This window comes from Antechinus flavipes, chromosome 1, assembly GCF_016432865.1.
Source record: "Antechinus flavipes isolate AdamAnt ecotype Samford, QLD, Australia chromosome 1, AdamAnt_v2, whole genome shotgun sequence".
In the NCBI taxonomy this organism is placed as follows: domain Eukaryota; kingdom Metazoa; phylum Chordata; class Mammalia; order Dasyuromorphia; family Dasyuridae; genus Antechinus; species Antechinus flavipes.
The window spans coordinates 186931186-186950823 of record NC_067398.1 but is presented as its reverse complement, the minus strand read 5'-3'; the positions used below and the strand labels follow the sequence as shown (position 1 = coordinate 186950823).

The following is a 19638-nucleotide window of genomic DNA, read 5'->3' as shown; positions in this document are numbered from 1 at the left end:
TCATTGAAGAATTCCTAAATGTTTAAGTAGTTTTTAACCAGAGAAATATAATTGAAACTCTTTCCTAATATTTTTAGGATCAGTTATCAAAAACAAAACAAAACAAAACAATAAAACCCAAACTCCTTATTCCTTCATTTTGTATTATAGACTCATGCTTGTTTCTTTCATTTTAAAAGAAAGAGTGAATATTTATAGAAAAGGAAGGCTAAATAAAACTGAGCATGGTATATACTTTTTGCTATGCAAAGGAGAAATGAGGGAGTACTGGATGTGAGGAAATTTAAAAAAAGAGAAAAAGAACCCAAATCTTCTATGTTTGAATTAAGTTGGCCTCTTGGACTAAAAGAAATTGCAGTGGCACTGTGAGTAAGATGAGATGGTCCTTTGAGATATTTCACTGGAGTCTGCAGCACTTAGTGAGAAAATTATTAGCAGCACAATTATGCTCCATTAGGAAGTATGATGACAAGAATTATGAAATACTTTATGTTAAATGAAATGTTCATTCTTAGAAATGAGCCAATTCAAGAAAGGCAAAGTCTTCCTAATTACTCTGGGGAAGATTGGGAAAAAGCTTGAACAAGATGTCAAGTAATAATGCTGGGTCTATCCTATATTAATGCCTGAGTACTTGAACATTTTGAAGAGAATGATAGTTTTTAAAGTACTAAATTCATTCATTTAATAAATATTTATTTAATCTCTACAGAATCAATGAATGTTAAAGTAGGAAGATACCCAATAAGTAATCATTTGACCATTTGAATACTTCAAGGGACTAGGAACTAACTACTTCATTAGATCTCTTCTTTCAGTTTTGGAAAATTGAGCAGAAACTCAGGTATTTATAGATGAAAGAAATCTTAGAAATTATCTGATACAAACCCTCTATTTTACAGATGAAGAAACTGAAACCTATAAAGCTAAAATAAGTTGTTCAGCATCACTGAATTAATGCTATTTTTGAATTCATAAGATTTTTTTCCTGGAATTAAAAGACAAATTGATGAAATATTATCCATTTAAATTCTTTCATTTTGCAGTCATATGCCCCTTCAGATGGATGATTTTTGTGGTAAATTGGTTTATAAACTCATAACAGAATAGGGGAATAGAGAGTCCATACACGTAACCAAATGAAATTTATCGAAAAATATTCTTTATACTATCTGAGGCCCCAGTAAGGCTGGAAATAAGAGATGCTGAAAATCTTCATGAATGAGCCTTGTCTTCAGTTGGGATGGTAGTTCCAAAGTTAAGATCTTAGCCATCCCTCATTATATAGAAATACTTTTATCTCTAATGTGTTATAATGAATTTTTTCCCTTATTTTTCTTAAAATTTCCAGGGGTTCTAGGGCAGTGATGAGTGTTAAAACAAAGTGTATTTGTTTTCTGGGTGTCTATTAAATTTTCAGTGTGAGCATTTATGCTTTGGAAATTGACAAATGCTATTAATCTGGGTTTGATGTATTATGTTGATATTATAGACTTAAGAAAGTGATAGAAAAATATTATTAATAATGTAGAATAAACTTTTAAATGGTGCATTTTTTTTTCAGTGCTGGCTGTTAAACATTTATTATCATATCCCTGCCTCTGATACCATATTTACATTTTGAATTTATGAGCATTGTAATTTCTTGAAAGTATGAAAAAGGAGGAAAATGAAAGAGTCTTACTAATTTTATATGTCCTCATGGAAATAAGTGCCTGTTCTCAATGTCAAAGGGGCTCAGTTATCTGCCTAGATGACCATGATATCAGAAAGGACTGTATGGTTAAACAAAGAACAGAGGTGCCATTGCTTTTTTCTTATTTATTTAACCCAATTCCTCTGTGCTAGTTTCCAGGCTCTAAAGTCTATTGTAAATGTAGTAAAAAAAAAAAAAGTCATTCAGTCATTCAGTGCCTTTTGTTCAGTATTTCATGTGCTGGGATATTGAGGTGCATCCATGAGATACATAAAAAATTACAAAAAAAAAAAATTACAGTTTGTTCCAAGCACAGCAGATTTGTTGTTGTTCTGTAATTTTTAAAAATTATGTTTGATTCTTCATGATCCCATTTGGAATTTTGTTCTTAAAGATACAGGAATAGTTTGGCATTTCCCTTTCCAATTCATTTTACAGATGAGGAAACTGAGGCAAATAGGGTGAAGTGACTTGCCCAGAAGCACGTTCGAGATCAGATTTGAACGCATGAAAAGGAATATTCCTGAATCCAGGCCTACACCTCCATCCACCGTACTACTTAACTGTTTAAAACAGAATCAAATTCTAAATGAAACAGAGAAGTGTACAGAGAGATGGACCTTGAGGTAGAAAGAGTAGGGAAAGAATTGACATATAGACTTACTATCTCTATGACTCTGGGATAGTCATTTAATCATGGGTCTGCTTCAGTTTTGCAAAACTTAAAGTAATATTAAAGTGCCAGATATTACTGCCTATTTAAAAATTTTAAATATTTCAAGGAATCCCAAACTTTGTAGGTGTTTGAGGCAGATTGTAACCTTTATATGTCTTAAAAGGTTTTTATGGGTTGCCATGGCAGAATAATAACAAATTAAATCATGATCTATTCTCTGGTGATCAGTCTCTTTCCACTTAGCTGAACTATTCCTGAATGAAAAATATACTTTCTATTCCCAGATGAGTACTCAACAGCCTAATCTTCCATAATTTGGCATCCATATCTGGCCCATAATGAGACACTAAAGAGAAGTTTAGTGAACAATTTTAATGGTTAGAAAATGTTTTTTTAACTGAGTCAAAATCTTCATTTCTCTTCTTTCCCACTACTGACCCTTGTTCTTATCCCTATGACCAATAAGAAAAAGTCAAATTACTCACCTCCATATTGAAAGTCAGTGTTCATATCCATTCTAAGTCTTGTCTTTGTCAGGTTAAACATACTCAATTCTATCATCTGACTCTTGTTTAGCATGGTTTCATGCCCTTTCACTTTCCTGATCTCCATCTTCTCCATTCTTCCCAGTCTGACTTAATATCTGGCACTTAGAGCTATACACAATTTTCCAGATGCAATCTTAGTACAAGGAGCTATCAATCAATCCGCAACGCTTAATCATATGCCTATTATTTGTTGAACATTATCCTAATTTTAGGGAATTCACAAAGACAAAATAAAGCAGTCCTTGTCCTCAAAGAGCTTATGTTCTATTGGGAGAGATGATTTGTATAAAAATATTTGCAAAATAAATATAAGATGAATTTTTTTGTGGGGAGCACTAACAATTGTGAAAGGGGATCGTGAAAGACCTATCACTTGGGCAAAGTTTTAAAGGAATTTCAAGAGATTTTAAGAGAGGGATGACGTAGAAGTATGTAAGCAACAGCTGATGGACTATAGGGTGTAAAAAGGAGTAATATTATATCATAAGATTGGGCAGATAGATTGGGACTAGATTGTGAAGGATTTAAAAAACAGTTAACAGAAGAATTTATATTTGATCCTAGAGGCAACAATCACATCTCTGGGAAACTTATTTTTATGTTTTTTATTCTTACAGTCTAGTTTAGTGCATCAGGCGCAGTTGGTGCTTAATAAATGTCCAATGAGTTTAGTTGAATTGAATTCTTCTGGAAACTATTTTGTTTCTATTAATGTAGCTTAAAAATATATATTTTTTAATTTTTTAATCTCTATTTTAAAAATATCTCTAGCTGTGCACCTAGGTGGTTCAATGGATAGAGCACCAGTCCTAAAGTTAGGCTGACTTGAGTTCAAATTTGGTCTCAGACATTTAACACTTCCTAGCTGTGTGACCCTGGGCAAGTCACTTAACCCCAATTGCCTCAGCCAAAAATAAATAAATAAAATCTCATTAGCATTTTTGGTTGTCACTGAATATTATTGACTAGTTCTACAACTCCCAGGTCTTAATCATGGCAATTGTTTTTATAACTAAATTTCTCCTTTCCTATATTTATTCAATTGATTTTTTTTAACCAAAGTTCAAGTTTTTCTTTTTTTTTTTGAGGTCAGATTTGAACTCAGGTCCTCCTGACTTCAGGCTGCTGCTTTATCCACTTCACCAACTAGTTACTCCTCAAAATTCAAGATTTTTTACATTTATATCTAAATTTTATCTTGTTAAATGTGGTCTTCTGAGAATTGTGTCATGCCTTTTGGTCATCTGAAAATCTGATCAGTATTCCACCCGATGAAACCCCTCTCTCAAATTGCAGAGGAGTCCCAGCTGGGTTGAAAGTAGACAAGTTTTATTGAGAGGAAAATCAGACACTAATGCCGAGCTCCTGCCCACCTCCCACATAAGGTAAAAAAGGAACCCACACACCCAGGAGAGGGAGGGGAGATTTATGCTTGAAAACCAAAAAGGGGAAGTGCAGGGAGAGGTTGGGGAAAAGGATGGACAATTTTTTCCAGGAACAGGTGAACGTAGAAACAGGAGGTTTTGCAAAAATGGTTGACCACAAGGCTGGTTTGGTCCAGTTGAGGGGGAAGTGGAGGAAAAAGCTTGCACAGCTCAACAATTCAGGCAGTGAACACCAGCAAAGGTATCTGGGAATGAGCAACACTTTGGCTCACTTATTCTGTGTCGGATGTGTCTTCCTGTAACTTATATAAAACAAATATATTAATCTCAGGGGCACTTCCACACATTCATGCCTTTGCTCAAGTCAGAATTCAATGGGATGGGCATAAGAGCAGAGCCATATGCCATTTCACATGAGACTTCCTTCTAAAGTGAAGATACGTTATCATTTAGTAGCTACCGGGCTTTCAGCCCCGTCTGTCAACCAGGCTTGAGATCGTCTGGTTATTAAGAAGGTTATTTTGGCAGCTATGTGAAGGATAAATTGGAGAAGGGGCAGAAATGATAGGAACTCTGAGGTTAAGTGACTACTTATTCCTAGTTGGTGATACAGAGAGGAAATCTGAGAAAATCCTAGCTTCTGGGAAAGGAGTTGTTAAGCGGTTCAGAGAAAAACCAAGTCGGAGTTGCAGAACTAAAATGCTATAGGGAAAATCAGTCCAAGAGGGATGGGAGATGTGCAATAAGTGAATATGAAGATATAATGATAGTATCTTAAAGTTTGCAAAGCACTTTACATTTGTGTCTCATTTGATCCTAACAACAACCCTGCCAGATGGTTGCTATTATGATCTCCATTTAAAAAAAATTTTAATACACATTGCTTTATGAATTATGTTGGCAGAGAAAAATCAGTGTAAAAGGGGAAAACCATGGGAGAGATAAAAAAAAAAAAAACAGAAAAAAGAAGTGAACGAAGCATGTGTTGATTTACATTCAGTTTCCATAGTTCTTTTTCCGAATGCAGATAACATTTTCTATCCAAAATCTATTGGCATTGTTTTGGTTTACTCAACTCCTGAGAAGAAACAAGTCTTTCATAATTGCTCATTGTACATTCTTGCTGTTTCTATGTACAATGTATTCCTGGTTCTGCTTGCTTCACTCAGCATCAGTTCATGTAAATCTTTCCAGGCCTTTCTAAAATCAACTTGCTCATCATTTTTTATGATTATTTTTATTTCTATTTATTTATTTATGATTTTTTTGGCTTTTTTAAAGCAAACTCTCATTTATTTGTTTGTTTTAAATTTCATTTTTATTTATTATATTATGATGTTATCATTATTGTATTTATTATATTAATTAATGTATATTATTATGTATTAATAATGTTATTATTATGTTATATTATTATTATATATAATATATTTATTACATTTCCAGAGCCAAATTTAGTCATAATTACCATAGCACTCAATGGTACTTTAAAAGTGATTGTGATTATGCTGTTTTACTCATTGTATATACTATTTTCCTGGTTCTGCTTACTTCACATCAGTTCATATCAACTTTCCCATGCTTTCATTTTTGTTTTCCTATTCTAATGTCTGATATAAAGGAGGGAGTGTAGTGAGGAGAATGTATGTGTATATCTATATCTATATATATATATACATACATATATATCTATACTTATATAATATATATAATAATATATATTACCTGTTATTTATTTATTTGTGGACATTATTATTGATGGAGAATTTTCCAATTCTTTGCTATCATAAAAAGAGCAGCTACAAACATTTCTGCATATGTAGATCCTTTTCCCTCCTTAATGATTACCTTGGGATACAGACCCAGTAATGGCACTGCTGGTTCAAAGGATATGCACAGTTTTATAGCCCTTTGGGCATAGTTCCAAGTTGTTCTCCAGATTGGTTGGTGATCCCATTTTAAAAAAAAAAATAGCATTTTATTTTTCTAAATACATGCAAAGATAGTTTTCAACATTCACCTTTGTAAAACCTTGTGTTCCAATTTTTCTCCCTCTCTCCCACCCCCCCTTTCCTCAAGACAGCAAGCTATCTAATATAGATTAAACATGTGCAATTCTTCTAAACATCTTTCCACATTTATCATGCTGTGAAAGAAAAATCAGACCAAAAGGGGCAAAATGAGAAAAAAAAAAAAGCAATTAGACAACAACAAAAAGGTGAAACTACTATGTTTGATCCACGTTTAGTCTCTGTAGTTCTCTCTCTGGATGTGGATAGCTTTTTCCATGCGATCCCCATTTTACCAATAAGAAAACTGAGGCTAAGAGAGTGACTTGGCCAAAGTCATAGGGCTAGTAATATCTGGGGCAGGATTAAAACTCAGGTCTTCTTGACTCAAAAATTGAATAATATACCATCTATTGTATCACTTAGCTAGAACAATTCAAATGACAAGAAAGGAACAATTCCAATGAAAAGGAAAAATGGAGCTTGTCTGGAAAGATCCTATGTGGATGCGCAGGAAGCTCATCGGCCAATTCACTTTTTAAAAAGAAATATACAAAAGATGGACAAAGGATGAAAATAAGGACATGACCCAGTTCTATTAAAAAAAAAAAAGATGTCAAGAAATCATTGTGGTCCAAAAAATTATAATGAGTTGAGATTAGAGAGGGAAGATGGGTTTCTTCACTGCTTTATACTTGTAGTTCTCCCCTTTGCTTATTAGTTCTCTAGCTTCCTTCAAAGCAGGATTCCTTAAGGGACATCTGCAAGTGAGATCTTTTCTGATATTTCTCGGTTGCTAATCCTCCCCTTCTGAAATTATCTTGTATTTACATGGAATCTCTTTTATGCCTACTTATATGTTGGTATGCTATTTATCTGTAATCAATATCGTTCAACCAATAAACATTTATTAAGTACCTACTATATATGTGTAAGTACTGGGGATAACACAAACATTTATTAAATACCTACTATATATGTGTCAGGCATAGTACCTACTATCTATATATGTGTAAGCACTGGGGATAACATAAACATTTATTAAGTATCTACCATATATGTGTCAGATACAATGCTAAGCACTGGGGCTACCAAAAGAGGCAAAAGATAGTCCCTGTCCTTAAGGAGCTTACAGTGAAACGGATGAGACAAGATGAAAACAAATGTATACAAGGCAAGCTATTTACAGGATAAATAGGAAGTAATTAAAACAGAAGGAAGGCACTAGAATTAAGAGAGGTTGGGAAAGTTCCTTAAAGGCAACAACAGTTACCCTAATATCCTGCTTTGACAATATGGAGAAATTAGCCACATAACAAAGGATGGATAACTATAATTCAAAAAAAGCATTTATATGGTGTTTTAATGTTAACAAAGTATTTTATGTATGTTAATTCATTTAACCCTTACTAACGGTCTTATGATGGATGATTGAAGGAATAGAAGGCATTTTTTCTTTTGTAATTAGGCTACATCCCATTTCACATTTTTCTAAGGTTTAAAGAGGGTACCTTTTCTGTGATTGAACAAGGGCTGTAATCCAGACTCAGACATAAAACATAAACAGATCATGATGTTAGTAGGATTTGTTTATGTTTTTAAGTAGATGAGGAAACAGACTCAGATAGATTCGGTAATTTAACTGTGATCAAACAGCCAGTAAATATTGGGGGTGGGATTCAAACCTAGGTTTTCGGGAATCCAACTCCAAGATTCTATAATATTAGTTTACCTCACAAGGATGTCCTGAGTTCCATGATAATGACCAGATTCCCCATACTGCCATTGCTGTTGCTCTTTAAAAACAGAAATGGTATATATTGTGAAGTACTCATTCTCTCCTTTATTTGAGCTTATGGAAAGGAGGAGAAAATCTAGGAGGTAAGGATTTCCCTATTCCTCACCCTATTCCAAGAAAAAGCAGTTTAGTAAGATTTTTGACAACAGATCACAGTTTATGTAAGACTCCTTATAAACAGTTAAATTATGCTTAACTTAAACGATACTGTGAAATTGTGACTTCCTATCTTAACAAATCATCTTGTTATTAATAAATATCTTATTAATGATCATCAGAGAAATCAGTATCATACCTTACCATTTATCATTAATGACTGGCATTGATTTTTGTTTTTATGTCACTTATCAATATATACTTCCTGCTCCCCTACCTGAAGAGCCAACCCTTGCAATAGAGATTTTAAAAATAAAGAGGAAAAAAGCAGTTCTTGGCAAATTATGTTAAAAAGTCCTGACTTCAAAATTGACCTAAAATATTTTGCTAATGGCATGATCCTAAAAAGTCATTTAACCTGCCTTGTCAGTTTCCTCATCAGTAAAATGGTGATAATAATAGCACTACCTCGCAGAATTGTTGTGAGGATAAAATGAGATGTTTGTAAAGTGCTTTGCAAAAACATAAATGCTTGCTGTCATCATTTTAACTATCCATGTCTGACAATATTATTATATGTAATATCCCATATCCATAATTCCTCATCTCCTTAAAGAGAGGAGAGAGGTACTTTTATTCAACTCCTTTCCAGAGCCAAATTTAGTCATAATTACATAGCACTCAATGGTACTTTAAAAGTGATTTTGATTATGCTATTTTACTCATTGTATATACTATTTTCCTGGTTCTGCTTACTTCACATCAGTTCATATCAACTTTCCCATGCTTTCATTTTTGTTTTCCTAACTCTAATGTCTGATATAAAGGAGGGAATGTGGTGCAAGAGAAAGTATATAAGTCTTGCTTTCAAGTTTAATTTGCATTATTAACATTTTCTCCAGCATGATCATTAAAAATCAAGTTCTGATTTGCAGTGTTTATAGATTTCTTAGTTGTTAAATGTTCTCACTAAAATTTTAACAATTAGTTCTCCTGACCTATTTGAACTGACTCCAACACATCCCTGCACATATACATCACTTAACCATATAGTAGCTGTTTAGTAAATGCTTGTTGCTTTGTTATGAGTCTTCTTTCTAACTAAAGATATACAAACTTTCTTACTGTTATCATTTTCATCTAACATTTTGGTTGGGCTTTTTTATGTATGTTCACTTATTTTATTGTGGTTTGTGATATAGAGATTGCTTTTTTAAATCATTAAAGTCAAATGATTACTTTTAGTAGGTGTTAGAGTGATTATTACTAATAGAAAACATTTATTCTTGGATAAAAGATAATAAATATATTTTGACTTTTCTGAGGAATAACTTGTGGAGGCAAATGAGAATTACCTAATGACTTAGAAGGAGCAAAGGAATGAGAAAGCTATCTTGACTTATGTTTCTTCCTTTATTTACATTATTTCTTTTGCTTTCAAGGGTCTGTGATTTTAGGAGCAAGAACAAGATGGCTTTTTTCCCACTTAAATTGCCACTTAAGACTGCATCATCTTTTTTTCCTTCACTGTTGACTATCTGGATTATGATGGCTTCTATGAATTGCCACGGCATGGACATAAACTCTCCAAAAGCTACTAATGGAGCTCCATTTCCTTGGAATAAGATGCGGCTTCCTGATTACATCTTTCCAGTTCATTATGATCTGATGATCCATGTTAATCTCACCACTTTGACATTCTTGGGAACCACTGAAATAGAAATCACCGTCAATCAGTCCACCAGTTTCATTATTCTACATAGTCAAAACCTGCAGATCAGCAGGGCGACCCTCCGAGAAAAAAGCCAAGATAATACGGTAGAACAACCAGTGACTGTTCTAGAGTATCCATCCAATGAGCAAATTGCACTTCTAGCCAATAAACCTCTTCTGATGGGACATCAGTACATCGTTAAAATTGAATATTCTGCCTTTCTTTCTGAAACTTTCCATGGATTTTATAAAAGTTCCTATAGAACTCAGAAGGGAGAAGTGAGGTAAGTTTTTTTTCTAAAATAAACAAATATGAAGGCTTATTGGCCCCAACGAATTTAAAAAAAAATTCAATAAGATTTTCCTTTTAAGTTTCCTTCTTTTTGTCTCCATTGTTATTTGTTACTCATGGAGTTGACTTTATTGCTGAAGGGGAGTAATAGTGGGGAAGAAGGGATGGAGATATATATATATATATATATATATATATATATATATTTCTTTGACTTATAATGGTAAATTCCATCTCTTACCTTTTCATTTTATTGCTTTAATTACAGGATACTAGCATCTACACAGTTTGAGCCAACGTCAGCTCGGATGGCCTTTCCCTGCTTTGATGAACCAGCCTTTAAAGCCAATTTTTCAGTCAGGATTAGAAGAGATCCAAAGCATCTTGCACTTTCTAACATGCCATTAGTAAGCTTGTATTCCTTTATTTTTTAACTCTAAGAATTAAAGTGAGAAATACATATAGCCTTGTGGTCCTTTAGACCTTACATTCAATCTTTGTTTTTATTCTTGCCTATTTAAAAAAAAAAAAACTCATCAAGTTCTCTTTTACAGCTATATCAAATATAGATTTTATGTACTTCTGCATTTTAGAAACTCTCTTGATATTAAAAATATTTTAGTTTTCTCCTGAAAATTGCTTTGCTACTTAAGGGGGCAATCTTGATGAATATCTGTCATTTTAGGTTGTTGATACAAAATTAGAGGGAAGAAGAAAATGCTTTAGAAAATTTTATATAGTTTTAAAAGATTATTTACTAAATTCTTTGTTAAAATCAATATAATTTTTTAAAGATTAAGTTTTCCAAAAATGCAGCTATTTTTCTGTTAGTTTATGTATTTTCTACAGATATATTTTAAAATAATCTGAATATTGGAGAAACAAATATATGAGTGAAAATAATATTTTTAGCTCTATATGATGTTGATGTAATATGAAAATGGATAACAATATGGTTTTTCCTGAAAAAAGAAATATTTAAGTATGTTTAATCAAAAATCAAAATAGATATGACCAGTGTTTCTTCTCATTTTGTGGTAGTGACATTAGACAACCAATTTAAGGGATCTTAGAAATTCCTTCAGTCCAGAACCTCTCAGTTCTTCATCTCCATCACCATTCTCAGTGAACTAATTCCTTGGTGAAAAGGACAAGAATTTGCAAAAGACTGGAAAGGATAGGATTAGGAAGAGATTAATTTATCTTTCTTTGTAGAATTAAGGAAAATAGGATGCAACATTTCTGAGCTTTCTTACAAGCTATTTCATGAAAAGTAAACCATATTTTAAGTAAAATCGGGAACTCTCTTTGCATTGTTCCTTCTACTTATTTCCCTTAGATTTTTCATATTTGAATCAGTTGTATGATTATATGGATTACTACTTAATGGTTCTTCTATGCTGCTGTTTGTTTGTGTATGTGTATCCCACCCTTAATTTTAATTTAAATTATTTTTATTTTTAATTTATTTAATTATTATTTTAACGCAATCTAATTTATTTATTTATTTATTTATTTTTAACTTAAGAGAATAAAAGAAAATGAAAGAAATAGGACTATAGGAAACCTAAGTGCCCCATAATATTGATTAATCAATTAGGAAGTGTCTATTAAATATCTCCTATATTCCAGGCTCTCAGTTAGGTATTGAATGTACAGAGACAAAAGCAAAATCAATTCCTACTCTCAAGGGCTTATATTTTATCACATTTTTGACATACCTTTTAAAATTGTTCTTTAACCTTTATTGTGAATCTTTGAAATGTTTAATGATTGAAGATGTCCTGAATATAGGTGAAATCCATGAATATTGATGAAGAACTAATAGAAGACCACTTTGATGTCACTGTGAAGATGAGCACCTACCTTGTTGCTTTTATTATTTCCGACTTTGAATCTGTCAGCAAAATGACTAAAAGTGGAATCAAGGTAAATCTATGGCTGTCAAAAGTCTCTATTTTTAATTTAATTTAATTTTTATTTTGTTATTATTATTAAAGCTTTTTATTTACAAAGCATATGCAGGGGTAATTTTCCCAATATTGACCCTTACATAACCTTTTGTTCCAATTTTTCCCCTTCTTCCCCCACTCCCTCCCCTATCTAGCAGGTAATCCAATATATGTTAAATATGTTGAAATACATGTTAGATCCAATATATGTATACATATTTATACAGTTATCTTGTTGCACCAGAAAAATCAGATCAAGAAGGAAGTAAAAAAAAAAAAAAACTGAGAAAGAAAACAAAATGCAAGCAAATAACCACAGAGTGAGAATGCTATGTTGTGTTCCACACTCTGTTCCCATAGTTCTCTCTCTAGGTATAGATGGCTCTCTTCATCACTGTACAAGTGGAACTAAAAATCTTTATTTTTTATATAGTGCTTTGAGTTTGCTATAGTATATACTCAGTAAATGCTGTTAATTAATAAGTCTAATTGGTAATTGCAAAGGCTGACCTAGAAGTGAATCTTTACTATAGGTTTCAGAGTTCTTTCCAAGTACATTACTGAAGCCTAGGCACCCAAAACAACCCAGACTTAGAGTTAATTCTTCATTTAATTGCTCTTTGCCTGTGCTTATTGTTGCTGCCATGATGAAAAAATTCCAGAAGCACCTTCAGCAGAAATCTACTGATGCTTCCTGTGGATCTTCTCTTTTTTACTTATTCAGTTAATTAAAAGGAATTCTCTTTTTTTTTCTTCTGCCACCTCAGAACCACAAGTTTACTTTTATCTTTCTTCTTATTCAATATCCTTCTGTTATACAAACTATTTTAAATGAATTATTATCACTATTAATTATTTGTTTCAGTGTGAATAATCGTGGACTATGTATAGATTAAACAAATTGTAGGTATTGATTATAGAGATTTGTCAGTTTAACACATTATTTTGGTTTCTTCCCTCAATTCCTGCTTTTTGTCTCTAGATTTCCATCCTTAAAATAGAATTTTTTGGTAGTATGTCTGATTTCAACTGGTAGCTATCTCCCCGAAGCTTTGATTTCCTCAAATTCCTCTAGGATTCTTATTTTCTTACTTTACATGATCTTTTCTTTAGTTCTAATTTTTACTTTTTGCCTCCAGACTATAATTACCCTAAACTGTCTCTTTCATAATAGATAAGTAAAACATTTATTAAGTTCTTATTATGTGCCAAGAACTGTGCTAAACACCAGGGATAATTTATAATAAATAATAAATTAATAATAAATTCAGCTAAAATAGATCCTGTTCTCAAAGAGCTTATATTCTAATCCCATTGCATTTTGTTTGTTAATATGAAGAAATGCTGGTGATTTACGTGGGTTTATTTTATAATCTTTTGTTGTTCCTATTATTAATATAGTCAATTATGTCTATAGCTATGTAATATTGCATCAGGCCTCTATTCCTAATATGACAACTGGTCATACGACATAATTTTTGTAGCACGTTGCTGTGGTCAACTTGATAATTTTTTTTATTTAAAATTTATATGTCACTAGTTTTCATTTTTGATCTTAATGTAGTTCAACTAAGATTTGGGGTTTAGAACCTCATTTTAAAGAATCTTATTTCACTGGCAAAATTCCCTCTCTAACTTGCCTCCTCATAACTTGATATTATTGCCAGCTTACCAAGAATCCCCAGTTTTCCATCCTGTCAGGCTCTTACATCCATTAACCAATAAGCATTTATAAAATGCCTTCTTTGTGTTAGCACTCAATTGTGTTAGGTTCTGAGGATAAAACAAAGAATGAAACAAACTCTGCTCTCAAGGAGCTGAACTTCAGATCATATAGTTTGCTTTGGTTCCAGCTTTGCCTTTCTGTCTATAAATCATCTACCTGTAATCCTTTGCTGACTATTCTTAGCATATTTGTCATTTAAACATTATGTTTTAAGTATGTCAAATGAAACCATAATAACATCTGCTACATACCTTATGGCTTCTATGTTTGTCATTTGAAATTAATTTTAATTCTACAAGCATTTATTGAACTCTGTGCTGACAACACTGTTCTAGGGACTAGGAATGCTGACAGAAAGAGAAATGAGCCTTCAAGGAGCTTACATTCTATTTGGGGGCATGGGGAACAAACAGTATTTACATAAATAAGTGACAATACTATCCTTTGAGGACAGAATAGACTCTAACTATTAGGGGCATGAGAAAAACCTTTTGGTAGGAAGCACTTGAAATAAGCTTTGAAAGGAAACTAAACACTCTTAAGTGGTTGGGAATGCATCCAAGCATGGGAGCTAGCCCAGGCAAAGGAATGGAGGAGCAAGAGAATGTTTCATTCAGGGAGTACTCAGATTAATGTGAAATGTCTGTCAAAACAGACCAAATTGTGACTGGCTTTAAGTGCCAAAATGAGGAGTTTATATTTTTATCTCACAGGTGATAAGGAGCTATGAAAGCTTCTTGAGCAGGGAATGACATGCTTTAAGAGGGTATTGAAACAAAACAGAGAAGTGATAAAGCTCTGACTCAAACCACATGCAATAAAATCTCTCACATCATTTGTTTGAATTTCTCTTCCTTTGTTTGAAAAACAACACAAATCAATAAAAAGAACAAAAGTAGCACTACATTTTTCTGGCTATTTAGTTGGAGCAAAAAGAAGCATACAATAATTAGGATATGCATAAGTTCTGTATGGTTTACTCAGCATATTTTAAAAAGTGGAGCAATTATTATATATTATTCAATCAATTAACATTTAGTAAGCATTTATATGCATCAGGAACTGTGCTAAATGATAAGAATACAAAAAAAGGGGGCAAAAAGTAGACTCTGCCTTCAAGGAACTTACAAGAGAATGGGAGAGACAATACACAAACAAATATATACAAAGCAACTGATAGTCATATCATTCTGTCAAAGAATACTTTGGAAGTGATTTGGGGGTCTGTTATTCAGAAGATGTGCACATATCCAAGAAAATTACGATAAAGATTTTTTTTTCTTAATTACTGTTGCTGTGAGTCACTTACTCATTGTCCTTTTGAATATTGTATGAGCACTGAGATCTTTGAATAGAGGTTCTGCTCCTCTTCCTGACTGTAACTGGAAGTAGCTAAATTATTTGATATGAACTCAATTGCCTCTTTCCCCAGGTTTCTGTGTATACTGTACCAGAGAAGATAAACCAATCGAGTTACGCTCTGGATACTGCAGTGACTCTTCTGGACTTTTATGAGGATTATTTCAATATTCCATATCCTTTACCCAAACAAGGTAAAGTTTTTAATTAGAAGGTTTACAAAACACAGCATAGGAATACATCCCAAAGTCCCAGAGGTAGACCTAACTACATAATTGCTTGCTCATCACTATCCCAAAGAACAAATCTGGTATGTGTACAACATTCTATACTTTTCCACACTCTTGTTCTATACACAAAATTCATGAAATGCAGATACATATGCAGTCCCTGAGGACAGCATAAGGAGACGTTCTTTGTTAAAAGAGAATTTTATTTTTTCAAATACATGCAAAGATAATTTTTAACATTTACTTCTGCAAAACCTTGTGTTCCAAATTTTTCTCTCTCTTTGCCCCATCACCAAGACAGCAAGCAATCTGATACAGGATAAACATGTGCAATTCTTCTAAACATATTTCCATCACATCAGAAGGGAAAAAAAAAAAAAAAACATGAGAAAGGAAAAAAACAAGCAAACTAACAACCACAACAGCAAAACGTGAAAATACCATACTTTGATCCACATTCAGTCCCCACAATTCTCTCTTTGGATGTGGATGGGACTTTTCATCCCAAATCTATTGAAATTGACTTGAATCAATAAGGAGGCATTCTTAAAGATGAATCAAACTCTTAGACTTTGACTAGTTTTTTTTTCCCCAAGGAAGTTTGTGAAAGTCTATTTCAATACTATTGAAGAATATGTATTTTCTTTCCTACATGATTATGCAGAGTACTAGACTCTAAGGATAGGACCCTTTGACAATCTGGTGATCTATGAATCTCTTCTTTTTTCCAACTTTAATAATATTTTTTTCCCAATTAAATGTAAAAATATTTTTTTTGTTTAAAATTTTTTTTGCGTTCCAAATTTTCTCCCTTCTTCCTCTCTTCCCATGGTAAGCAATTTGTTATACATGTGCAAGAGGTTATACATGTGCAGTCATGCAAAACATATTTTCATATCAGACTGAATCCCTTCTTAGAATATTGTTTTTAAGTGCATAAAGTAAAATATAATTTACAAGGGATTACAAAGATAGCCCATTGTATTGAAATAAAGTTTTCAATTTCTTTTACAAACAAGTTCACAGAGCCCATGTTAAGAACCCCCTAACCTCCCTTTGTCTGTTTTGTTTTACTTTAGCACTATGCATCAAAACTTTTGAAGGTTAGTGTATCCTGAACTTATAACAGAGTTGTATGTTAAACTATTATTTTTAGATCTTGTTGCCATCCCTGACTTTCAGTCTGGTGCCATGGAAAACTGGGGATTGACAACATACAGAGAATCTGGACTATTGTACGACACAGAAAAATCCTCTGCTTCCAGTAGACTTGGGATCACCATGGTGATAGCTCATGAACTGGCTCACCAGGTAATTGTGTCTTCCAGCTGCAAAAATGCAAAAGGTGTTTGAAATAATTATCTGGTAGATTTGGCAGTATTTTTGTAACATTTTAATTTAGACCTTTCTAAAAATTCCTTCCTTGAAAGTACAATTGTTGGGGTTCAGGGGAATCTTAAAATATTGTGATTCCATATTGAGGTCATAGGTGTCTCAAGAGAATTTGAAAGCTTAGTCCATCTCCAATTCAAGAATTTTATTATAATTGTGATATTAATTAAAGTGGGTTGAATTCCAAAAGAGGATGATAGCAAAAAGTAGGAGCAAGCAGGTAAATTTATAAGGATGTGGGGAATATAAAACAAAGAACAGAGCGGGATAAATGACATTATGAGATTGGGGTTCACATGATTGGTGAGAAGTTTGGTAATGGGGTTAGCTAACAATGATCCCCTTTCTTTCATGAAATTAAGAAGTGCTAATTTCTTGAGTCTAGGTGAGAGATAGCAATTCAGACTTTTGGATGACAAATTAGACATACTCAAAGGATAGTTTGGTGGAATAAAAATATCAGACCCAATTCTCTTTCACACACATTCTCCAAAGTTATGGTATATCATTCTCAATGGCTAGATTCCTAAGGTGACTACATCATTTCCAAGGCCAGGTAGCCTGGGATTTGTTGAAAAAGTATTGAGGTTTCTATTACATCAAAATGATCACTTTTGCAGGCAGCATGTACAGTGGAAAGAGTATTGAACTTGGAGTCACCATATATATCTGAGTTTAAATCTCCAGCCTTGTCATTTACTATCCTGTATAAATTATTTAATCTCAGTTTGTTAATCTATAAAATGTGGACATAGATCAGATAATCTCTGATTCCCTTCTAGCTGTTGGTCTATGATCCGATGACCCAAAGAACAATTTTTTTCTTCTAATCATGTACTTTTAAAGGTACTTCTTTTGTTTCTGATAAGTAATTTATAAAAAATGACTGTTAAGCTAATTTTTTGTTGTTATTCAGTTGTTTCAGCTATGTATGATTCTTTGTGACCCCGTTTTGGGCTTTTCTTGGTAAAGATACTGGACTACTCTAATGTTTCCTTCTCCAGCTTATTAAACTGAGATAATAAATAGGTTAAGTGACTTGCCCAGGGTCACACAGCTAATATTTTTTTTGAGGCCAGATTTAAACTTATAAAGATGAATTTTCCTGACTCTAGTTTCAGCACTCTATTCATTATGGCACCTAACTATCCATTAAGCTAGATACATATGTTTGAATTAATATGGAAATATAAAGAACTCTAAAAATCTACTTCTTGCTACAAATTTTATTGATTATTATACATGTGTGTGTATAAACATGAGAAATGTATATTGTTTTTTAGTGGTTTGGGAATCTTGTCACCATGGAATGGTGGAATGATCTTTGGCTAAATGAAGGATTTGCAAATTTTATGGAGTTCGTGTCTGTCAGTGTGACCCATCCAGAGTTGAAAGTTGTAAGTAGCATTATTTTTAAATTTTCTTTTTCCACTTTAAATTGCATTTTTGAAAGATTCTTATAGATGTTTTAATGATCATCTTCTCTAAGAAATCTTAAAGAGAGAGTATATTTTTCTTCTGGTGAATCCATTATGTGAATTTAGCTTCATAAGTACCTTTAAAATATACCCCCTAAAAAGAGTGACTCCATCTAAATATTTATTTACAGAAAGGATATGAATTTGTCATTGTCATGAGAGTGTCTTTTTATTTAAGATTCTTTTACTTTTTAGAATGTCTAATAATAAAAGATAATGAATGACAATCAATCTACCACATATTTTCTTCACATATCATATTGTTTGACCATCACAGAAGCTTTATTTGTGCATTACCATTATACTAGTAGGAACCACATTTTAAATCGTGTGGTTTTTTGTTGTTGTTGTTGTTAAGTACAAATTTCATCTTTATGTCTCTTCAGGCAAATGAGATTCCTTGAAATCACTGCTTACAATCAGAGTATTATTTGTTTTGAAATAGTATTAATTAAAATACTAAGACTATTACTAAGGCCTATGAATTTTAAAATTGGAATAAGGTCTCTAAAGGGGATGGATGTGCTATTTGTATGAAGAAATTAGAGCACCAGCCCTGAAGTCAGGAGGACCTGTGCTCAAATCTGGCCTCAGACATTTAACACTTCCTGGCTGTGTGATCTTGGGCAAGTCACTTAACCCCAATTGCCTCAGCAAAGAAAGAAAGAAATAGACTACATATAAAACTGCATACTCTTTGATCTAGCATAGCTTAGCTGTATCACTGGGACTATATCCCAAAGAGATCACAAAAGAGGAAAAAGACCCACATGTGCAAAAATGTTTGTGGCAGCCCTTTTTGTATTGGCAAAGAATTGGAAATGGGGAGGATGCCCATCAGTTGGAGAATGGCTGAATAAGTTATGATATTTGAATGTTCCGGAATATTGTTGTCTTATAAGAAATGATGAACAAGCTGATTTCAAAAAAGCCTAGAAAGACTTACATGAACTGTTGTTGAATGAAGTGGGCAGAACCAGGAGATCCCTATATACAATATCAGCAAGATTATGTGATGATCAGCTATGATAGACTTAGTTTTTTTCAGTAATACATTGATCCAAGAAAATTCCAATAGATTTGGGAAGGAAAATATCATCTGCATCCAGAGAGAGAACTATGGACACTGAATATGAAACAAAGCATAGTATTTTCACCTTTTTTTTTGCTCTTTGTTCCTCATGGTTTTTTGTCCTTTGGGATGATTTTTGTTGTACAACATGATAAATATGGAAAAACGTTTAAAAGAATTGCACATTTAATCTATATCAGATTGCCTACTATCTTG

General features: G+C 32.8%; 1 protein-coding gene across 1 annotated transcript in view; it reads left to right on the top strand.

Moving 5' to 3' along the window:
- ERAP1 (endoplasmic reticulum aminopeptidase 1) overlaps window positions 1–19638 on the top strand; it is a 40019-nt gene that overhangs the window by 4995 nt on the left and 15386 nt on the right. The window contains exons 2-7 of the mRNA XM_051994077.1: window positions 9651–10205; window positions 10482–10620; window positions 12008–12142; window positions 15324–15444; window positions 16637–16791; window positions 18156–18269. Of these exons, the coding sequence (XP_051850037.1) occupies window positions 9679–10205; window positions 10482–10620; window positions 12008–12142; window positions 15324–15444; window positions 16637–16791; window positions 18156–18269 (1191 nt within the window). The 5' untranslated portion in view covers window positions 9651–9678. The remainder of the gene's footprint in view (window positions 1–9650; window positions 10206–10481; window positions 10621–12007; window positions 12143–15323; window positions 15445–16636; window positions 16792–18155; window positions 18270–19638) is intronic.